Source organism: Belonocnema kinseyi, chromosome 1, assembly GCF_010883055.1.
Source record: "Belonocnema kinseyi isolate 2016_QV_RU_SX_M_011 chromosome 1, B_treatae_v1, whole genome shotgun sequence".
In the NCBI taxonomy this organism is placed as follows: domain Eukaryota; kingdom Metazoa; phylum Arthropoda; class Insecta; order Hymenoptera; family Cynipidae; genus Belonocnema; species Belonocnema kinseyi.
This window is the reverse complement of record NC_046657.1, coordinates 136,516,813-136,527,021: the sequence shown is the minus strand read 5'-3', so window position 1 is coordinate 136,527,021 and position 10,209 is coordinate 136,516,813. Positions and strand designations below refer to the sequence as shown.

Sequence of the window (10,209 nt, the reverse complement as noted above, 5' to 3'; positions counted from 1 at the left end):
GAAAACAAATCTCAGTACATTTTTGAAATTTCACAAGTGTACGACTTAAGGTGTTAAGCTGTTTAATTTTCGGGCCGGAGCGCTCATCAGCCCTGCCATAAAAGTTGATCACAGTGGGTCTTGGCACCATAAAGCCTAGAACCTTTCGTGGCCGGAAAGTAACGGAAAGTTCAAATAGAAAAAGTGCAATTTTTTCATCATATTTGTTTATTTCTAAAAAAAATTGATTCTTAATTTGTTCCCCACTGTACACTGGCCATAAGGGCCCTTTTCTCTTCTTTTGAAACTGTAAATACACCCACTTCCGGCTGCAGCTAGAATGTGAGTATAATGCTAATAGATTCAGTGTGAGTCATAGTATCATCCGCCATACAAATGTGAAAATTGTCATTCCACATCCTAAATTAGAAAAACGCGAATATCTCCTAAACTAGGACCGGCTATAAGGGCCGTTTTCATGCGGACGCTTATTTATAATAATTTGTAAATAATCCTGAATGCGTTCTATATGTGAACTTAGGTTCCTTTTTTACATTATCATCATTTATGATTGAGAAAGTATTAGAATTGTCCGAAATTTGACACCAATGTTTTTCAACGGATCTCCACGTTTCGAGATCCCCTGAATCCGAAAATCAGGTATTCACGATGGCGTCTATCTGTCCGTCCGGCCGTCCGTCCACAAACACGATACTCTCGAAAAAATGAACGGATCAAATCCATGCTTGGCACACTTTCTTAGGTCCTAAGACAAAGGACGAGTTTGTTCAATAGCCATTTTTGATAAAATTGAAAAAGTGAGCGCATTTTCAAAATTGTTGAGACCACTTTTTTCTGAATTTGAAAAGTCTATGTACGGATATTTATAGTATTAAAAAGGACAAACAATTTATTCAAATGACTGTTTTTGATAAAAAGAAAATTTTCAGATTTATAGCATTTTCCAAATTTTTTTAATCAAACGAAAATCCAAATTTGAAGCTAAAAAACGCACGATATGAAAAAAGTCAAGAGAAGTAAAACATCGCTTTTTGAAAGCCCTACAAGATTATCATAAGAAATTTTTGGATTTTCTTGTAAAATTTAAAATTCAAATTTTGATTGCACAAAAAATAATGAAAAATAAAAAATTCCATTTTGTGGTCAAACTGTGTAGGATACGAAAAAAGATGAATTCACCCAAATTGTTATCCCAAAAAAGATCCACAATTTCGTTAGGAATCACTTCTTGATAGCACGCGTACTATTTGTTTTATTCGTGAAAAATAACATTAAACATAAAAAAATAAAATAAAAATGTGTGGAAAAACGACGAAAGTTACGAGAAAAAAAAAAAAGATTCAACAAAACCTGTTCACAAATTTCTGACAAAGATTGAGGGCGCAGCGCGAGTGTCACGTTGAGAATGTGTACCTCAAAACCTACAGAGCTTTGAGAAACTTAATCTTTGACCACACTTCATTAAGTTGGCAATTCAGAATATCAAGACGCATAATATTAGTGCCACCTAAGAGAGATCTTTTTGATAAAGTTTTATTCGCTCAAACATGCGAGCGAAACGAGCTGCGCGCTATGAGAACGTGCCCTCGAAGGGGGTAGATTTTTCACAAGTTAAAAATTTTAATTATGTTAATTCTGTTTTTCATTTTTAACAGCATGACCATTAAAATATTTTTTTAAACTGTTGTCCACTTTCAAGCTCCGATCCTTTGAAAAATTTCTTTATTTACACAGGTTATAAAAACTTTTTTTTTAAGATTTGAGATTGGATACGGTAGCGGCGTAGCCAGGATTCTTTTCCGGGAGAGGCTTCGATTTTTTCGGAGGGGGCTTCGGTTTTATGTTTAGGCAAAGAGTGGGAAAAAGGGAATTGGATAATAAAAATACTTAGTTTCGGTGGGGGCTTGAGCCCCCCAAGTCCTCCCCATGCCTACGCCGCTGGGAGACGATGAGTTGCTGAAGCATTGTTATTATATTTATGTACTGAAGGATCTCTCAATCACATATAATGAACTGATTTTGTCCAGTAATATTCAAAACGCTGTAAGTCTACGTCGTCGATTACTACTACCCTAATCGATAATCCTGACGTCATTTATTCTATCTTATAATGTGATAATTAAAACATGGAAATATAATTTTTTTGAACTTACCTGAAGAAAACTTCTCTAATATGAGCTGCATCGGAAATGATGATGTCTTTGACCCCGTAAATTGGTGGTGAATCGTCCTAAATAAATTGCTAAAACGTACACCGCTGTCAAAGTTTATTAAAAGAATCAAAGCATTAAGCTTGCTCATCGAGCGAAGGAGTAGATGTAGTGAAATAGTTTTCATGCTCAGGGAAGCCTTTTTCCGGTACTGATGGAAAGCAGCGGTTTAGAGGACTCACCAGCGTCAAACTAGTGACTAACGTGGGAGGAAATACTCGACGTGTTTAAACTGATGTGTCAAAGAGACGACACGAAGTGTGGATGCTCTCTTGTAGATACGCTATGTTTTACATTTTATGCTCTGCCGCACCTGTGCCAAACTCCTCCAAATTCGTAATTAACGACTGCTTATATTTAAGAGAGACACGCATGAGTTACAGACGCCATTTGTTACAAATAGAAAGAGCAAAGCAAAAACAGAAAAAGAATCGTGTAAGTTTACAAAAAGTGTCGCACTTTAATTTTCCCGAGAGAAAACACTTAAGGTGATATATTTTCCTCGAAAGTTATTTAGAAAAAAGATACTCTACGTCTAAATAAAAATAAAAGCCAATAAATAACAGAGTTCAACTAGAATAGGATTATTATGGAATGGGTAGAGAGAATTTTTAAAACAACAGATTCTCAGTTATACAAGAATATTTTATTCGTCGAAATTAACAAATATACAATTTTCCCAATTTAATTGTCTGAAAATTAATGTCAGATCGCATACAATAAAATGACATTTCTTCTTGTAAAAAAACTTCGATTGCGCCCATCGTAGACGCGGTGTATTGTCACCATTGAAAGCAATATACAAAATGGTCAAAATGCAGAAAAGTACATTGATCAGTCGTGTTGCAAGGAACGAAACTTCTTGAAATTCGCACTTGATAAAACAGAGATAAAATTTTGGCACTATTCTCAAAAAATTAATTACATTTATCGTTTCCAATAACAAATTGGTGATAACGTTTTCATACTGGTGCATAATCTTTATTCGGGATCAGCACTCAGTATCATGTATATATATATATCCATCTAAATGGACATGTCTGTCTTGTGTCCACGTTCGTGTTTATATATGTACATATATTCCATCTAAATACATAGGTGTCTCTTTCTCTCTATGTATAATTAATCACGGTTACGGCTTATAATCCCTCGACTTATCTCGAACAATTTCGTACTCTTTTTCTTATGTAATATATTTCATTGTAAGTAGCCGTTTGTTTTTGTCGAGGAAAATGCGAAGAGACGGCTCGAGGCGGTACTTTAGCAGAAACAACCTGCATAAGTGCGCACTGCGCAAATCTGAGATTAAAGACTGATTTTATTTGATTATAATTTTGTTTAAAGACTTCCTCATGCAGAAGCAGTCTCACTTTACGGAGCAAGCATTCTCTTGATGAGCTTAATATCAGCAATGTCTGTAATCAGAACTTAAATTAGGACTCTGTCGGAATAGGTTCAAAGCTTCCTTGAATTCTCTCCTCATTAACTTTAAATGAATCGCACGAAATTGACTATGAAAGAGTAATCTCTGTTAACGCGCCTAATCACTCCACCGACAATAAGCGAGTATTTAGCCTTTTGTAAAGGGCAAAGCATTCAATTCTTGCCCTTATGAGCTGTCCATCACAATTTACTGCACTCGCAATCGCCCGTCACTTCGTGCTTTCACCAACGCAACCACATTGGCAGTCTCTATTTACAAGTAAGCCATGCATAGTCGATGCGAAATTTAAGGCAGTGCTTCAGGCAGTGCTTGCACGCAGTTCGCCGAAAGTTACACTTTCGTTTAATATCACTGATCTGCGTCACTGAACACTGAAAGTCTCGTTTCGTTAGGGACACACTCACTCGTTCCCGATGAAAATCACTTTACTAGACTCGAGATTCGAGGGGAAAACTTCAGAGCCATGGTCCAAGCTGAGCCTCGAGAATAGTGGCAGCGTCGGTCCTACCCATGACCCTAAGGTGATTAAGTAAGTCGGTCACAGCGGTCGGCTCCCGGTGCCTAGCTTCCCACAGGTCCAAAATGTGCTCCGTGGGACTCGCCTTGGTAGCGAAGTAATTGATGTACCTGGAACGGAAAGTCCAAACTGAATTATGGGTCTCTATTGTTGGGCAACTTTTGCCACGATAGTAATCAAATTGGGATTTCGGATAGAGATTTAATATATGTATAAAGTGTATATATTCGAAATAGTCCTTGCGTCATCATTAAATCAAGTGAACCGCACTAATGACTATTTCTCAAGGAGGAGATTGCATTGGTCATGACAATAGCTTGCTGTGTTTAAAATTTAAACTTATACTTCATACGTAGTAATTGATTGATTTGACTGATATTCTGAGTAAAAATCATAAGCACGGAGTGATCAATCATTCACTTTCCAAAGCATAAAAAATGTATAGTAAATGAGACAATCTTATACTTCAAGTATATTGAAATAGAATTTAGTATAGCTAAACTACAGCTGAAATATTTCTGAAGGATAGGATATGTTTAATCTATTTTTCAGAATAGATTAGAGGGGAAACCATCATACAGGAGATAGAAAAAAAATCAAGAGCATTTAACTGCAGCAGTTTCCAAAAATAAATCAAGGTTTTCGTTTCTTAGTAAAGCTTATATATTCCATTAAATATTTTTATATCGAGAAAAATATCCCGAAATTAGTCCATTAGCTGTAACAAACATTTTTATTATACCTGGTCAGAGGTACGATTTTGACACCTCTATCCAGCAATAGAGAATCGTTTCTAGTCTTGCTCCTGGGCATGGAAGAATACTCAACTTTCGATCAATACAATTTATCATCAGTAAACTTAAAGTGAGTTTATTGACTAAATCATAGTTGAAAATATATCAGCTCAAAAAAGTGAAAATAGGGTAATTTTCTCATGAAAAAGGGGAAAGATTAAACATTCATATTTACATCTCGAAAAAAGCAAACAATCTTTTCAAAAGAAATGTTAAATTTTAAAATAATTTTCCATGATTTTTCAATTACTTCTGCCATTAAATCATTTATTTTAAAAATTGGGTATACTTGGGGCGTTGGAGATCCATTCACAGTGATATAAAAAAGTCCGAGAAAAAACAAAATTAATTAAATACACAATTTTGGTATGTTCAGTAGAGCGAAATAAAAATGCTAATCTTAATCGAACCATTTAAGCTGAAGAACAACAATTTGTGGCTCGACATCCAAAACAAGTAATGAAAAAAATGAAATCGATGTACATCTACTGTACTCGTTTTTAAATTAAAAATTTTTTAAATGTTCAATTAAAAAATAATTTCTGAAATTATTTTTGTTATTGATTCTTTTTCGTGGTGTTTATAACGTTGCAAAATCGCAAAAAAAAGAGATCCCAAAAATTCTAAAGCACAACAAAAATTGTGTTTCCGGAAAAGCAAAATCATGAAATGTTTCTTTGGTTCAAGCTGAATAAATTTTAGGTTCGACATATACAACTTTTTTTTAATGTGTGCATGTGACTTAATCCAAAAAATATGTTTTTGCACATTTAAAAAAAATTTTGGATTGACCAAAAAATCTATTTTTAAATTTCGCACTTTTTTTATTATTGTTTACTAGTAAAAGCTTTAAAGATAACAAATTCATCGTGAGTTTTGAAAAAAAAGGAAATATTTTGAATTTGAAATCGTTAAATTTGACTGATTGCATTTTTTTTCACTTTTGTCGAATGCCAAACCCACAAGTTTTATTCTCCCTCAGCTCAAAACGATTTGATTCATTTTAGCAGTTTAACTCCGCCCTACTCTTCAGTGTTCTTAAACTCAAATTTGAAAATTCTGAAGTTTCAGCATTTAACATTGCAGCTGATTATATTGGAATATTCTTTTTTTTTCTTAGGTATTTAACTTTATACATTTTAACTAAAAAGTTTTCATCTTCTAATACTTATTTAAAAAGTACTATAAAATATGTAACTGTTCCCATTTTATATTGAACAGCGACTTCTGTTTCCAGTTTTCACTAAAGTTATTTTTAAGAGTATTTTTAATGGTTCAGCACTGGAAACGTGTATATTATTTATTTATAAATAATTTATTGAAATGCTATAATTGCTTAAATTATTATTCATAATGGATACAGACTAATTTCGGAGAATTTTTCGGGCAAACCAAATATTGTACTTTAAAATATCTTATATTTAAAGAAAAAAAGGGGAAGTTTTTTGAGAATAGAGAAAAAGGGGAATTTCAAGAAAAAAAAAACTAAGATATAAAGAAGACTGTCCATCCTTTAAAAGATGTCTAATCTTTATACCATTTAACCTGACTTGTGATGACAGAGTGACTTTCGAGTGACTGAGTGACTCCTGAGCACAACTAAAATCTCTTGGATTTTTAAGAATTACAAATTTATACGCCTTTTTGGTTTACTTAGCAAACAAAAATTAATAAAAAAATTTACTGAATCAAAATAAACAAACAAAAACCACTTTTAATTTGGAGCAACTACGTGGCAGTCGTTGAGATAAAAATTTTAACAGCGAAATTTTTCGATTAACTGCTGTTAGAAAATTTAATGTCATATAAAGAAAGAACACACTTTGATACTAATGTATATTAACATGCCCCATAATTTTTTCAATTGGATAAATATTACGAACAATAAAAAAGTTAATATTTTGTTTTTCATGTTGAAAATTAATTTTTTGCTCTAACACATGAATTAATCGCAACATTTCAATGAGACTTCGTCAGAAAGATGGTATCCTTGATGAAATGAAATACTAAAAAAAATGTACGTTGGTGTTTCTTTACATGGACTTTCAATCGACTAAAATCAATAACAATACTGTTAATGGCATGGGAACTGAGTTTAATAGAAATGATTCACAATGCAAGCGAACCCAATACTCTCTATCAAAAAACAGACATTCAAAAACTGTATTATTTTTATAAGGCTTCATTTAAGAAAAAATAAACAATTCTTACAACCACAAAACATTTCAAAATTTACAACATCAATAAATAAATACCCCTCAGTAACCAGAATTCAAAATGAAAATACAGAAAAGTCTCCGATTTCAAATTTACGACCTTCCCTTTAAAGTTTAAATGTCAGTGCACTCTGAGCTCTGATGTGCACTCCTCCCACTAAAACTTTAAACCACATGGCCCGGTTCATATAACAAAAATCAGTCGCTTTCTACTTTTGAAAACAGCACTGTATTTACAAAAGATGTATTTTCCAAGAAAACGAGGGAAAATTAAATTAAATTTATATGCAGTGTTCGGCAACGAATGTTATTAGTGCAATAGTGAGGTGATGATTTTCTTTTACAATTGCTAAGGTTAGTAATGATATTGAAAGACATTTTTTATTTTTTATTGCAAAAAAAAACCGATAAGATCAGAGAAATTATGGATAACCAAAAGCTATTTTGTAAACCAGTTTTCAAACTATACGTGATCTTTTGACATTATATAATTATTCAATTAATTCATTGCTGTTTTACTGTGCATTATTTGCAATTATTCAGAAATAATAAGATTTCGCCGTATATTATTCATCTCTATAATATTAATATACTTATTTTATTTCGAACCAACAATAAGAGAAAAAATTATACAACAAAAAGATACACAATGAGAATTTAATTGATAAAATTATATTTTTTTCTTCACTGACATTGTATCGAAAGCATTTTACTGAAAATTTAAATGTTGTTTTTGTTTACAAATAAATCACTGAAAAGGACACCCCCATAAATCGAAACGTCTGATTAAAGAATTTTCCAGGTAATTAAGATTATATACTTGCACTTATTTGTCTTTCAAGATATCCTGGAAAAGGGATTAAACATAATTTTTCATAAATAACAGCTCATCCGAAAATTTAAAAAGTGCGCGATTCAAGTGATTTCGTGATTCAAATATGTTTTGAATATTGTTCGTGAGAATATGCAATATGCAATAGCTGTACGATGGACAACCTATATAATCCCTATATCACATATATTGGTAGGAGATCCAGAATCTTTGATTCATAAACATAATATCAATAGCCTAAAAAAATGTAATCAAAATGTTACTCAGGTGAAGTGTTTAATGTTAGATTTCTCGTAAGTATACTTACTTATAAAGACTACACTTACTATGGCCATACTTTCCCTATGCTTTAGACCATTTTAAAATTAATCTTCATACTTGAGCTATACTTAAAGAGATATACTTTTGTAATACTTTTTCTATAATTCAACTATACATCGTTATACTTTAGCTATATTTGAGCTATACATCCACTATACTTCATTCAAATATACATGAAGTATGGAAGCGGCTCATTCCCAATATTTTTACTATACTATCTGAGATATTTTTCCAGATCAAACCCATACCAGAATTTTTTTATGGGACACGATTATTCCAGGTTAAATAATATTATACCCAACAGATATATTATTTCAGACGAAATTGTATAAACATGTTTGGCAATTAAAGAAATTTAACTGTAGAAAAAATGAAAAAAAAGCCACTAAATCTTACCTATCGACTTGAAGCATTTGTGCTAGCATCCTCCAGTCGTTGCCAAGTGCATTGGGTGGGTCGAGACACTGACAAAGCTGCTTCCTAAGAGATCTGGTGAAGCGGAACGGCCGCAGGGTTGTGGAATCAGTCGTGGAGTTATTTGCATGTCCGCTGCTCACAACAGTCACTTCCCTAAGGGGCCTAGTGACGCTCCCCGAAGAGATTAGCTGCTTCACTCCATCATAGACAATTCTAAATACCTGTCTACTATCTGAACTACCCTGAGAGACTTGAAGTTTGTAACTCCTCGTGGACGAAACTCCGAAAGCTGTGTCCAGAGAAAAGGTCACGTGACTCGTATTTTCCTGGCAGTTCCATACGTCTCTAAAGGAGACTTCCTGCCTCTCCGTGGGAGACTTGCTCTGCCATTCATTTCCTACTTCCTCCAAGCTAATGTGAAGCGGCTCCCTATTGTCCTCAAACAGCAGCGTCCTCGGTTTGTCCAGAAGATATCCCCTAATTTGTGATTCTCTATCGACTATTGCTTTCGTGGCAGCTCTAGTGTCTTCTATTGCGTAAACTCGAACGCAACACTGACCAGTTTGACTTGCAAACAGAACCAGTCTTAACCTCTTCGTGGCTATGGCATTATCGCAGCTCTGTCCAGCCAAGACGTAGCCTCTCAATTGCTCAGTCACGATAAACACCTCGGAGTGATCGAGCTGAGTGAAGAGAGGCGTGTTGATTGTCTCGTTCCCCAAAGTCAGCACCCTCGTCCACGTAATCGGCTTATCTTTCGCTATCGACAATGTTGAAGAAGTATCCTCGAGTTCTACGTTATTCGAGGCCCAGATGCTCAACTCCCACGAGGCGGGATGCAGCATCGCGCAATGCTCGAATTGCAAAATCACCGGCTTATTAAAGGATGCTAATGGCGGACCGCAAGTCACCACTGCTGACAGCTGGGTTATTCCATCTGAGGACAAAAGGTCAAGGGAATCGTGACTTTATGTACCACTGCAGAACACGATTTTAATTCTGACTCTCAGCTCTCTCCACTTACATCCAGGTACTTAATATTCACTCAGAACGTGTTAAATATTAATTTTTCTATTTTTCTAGAAAATAGTAAATTAGATATCAATTTGCGTGAAAACAAAGTCATTTTTCCAGATAAGTACATGACTATTATTGTTCCTCTTTTTTTTTAATTCAATCTACTTTTAATAATACTTAAAAAAAGATGTACCATGTACATTTTTCCATGTCCAAAACTAAGGTTTTCCAGAAAAATGACAAAAAAATATATATTTCACACATTGTCAAGTTGTCCAATAAAATATAATCCGGAAGAAAAGTACCTTAAAAAAAGTGCCGATTTTTACAATAAATAACAGTTACACGAAACTTACTTTCGAAAGACAATATGTTTGTAAGGTCAAAAAATTACGACGTGAAGCCTCAGAAAGTTTTTAATTATTACAAAATTGTCCGAAA

The 10,209-nt window shown here is 33.8% G+C and overlaps 1 protein-coding gene across 2 annotated transcripts in view; it reads right to left on the bottom strand.

Annotated features, from left to right (window-relative positions):
- Window positions 1–2,834: 2,834 nt before the first annotated feature.
- The window catches only part of LOC117178617 (netrin receptor UNC5C), an 89,830-nt gene continuing 82,455 nt past the window's right edge, over window positions 2,835–10,209 (bottom strand). For both annotated transcript variants that reach the window (XM_033370064.1, XM_033370101.1), the window contains 2 exons: window positions 8,731–9,688; window positions 2,835–4,281 (listed from right to left, as the gene is read on the bottom strand). In XM_033370064.1, coding sequence (XP_033225955.1) covers window positions 4,110–4,281; window positions 8,731–9,688 — 1,130 coding nt within the window. In that variant the 3' untranslated portion in view covers window positions 2,835–4,109. The remainder of the gene's footprint in view (window positions 4,282–8,730; window positions 9,689–10,209) is intronic.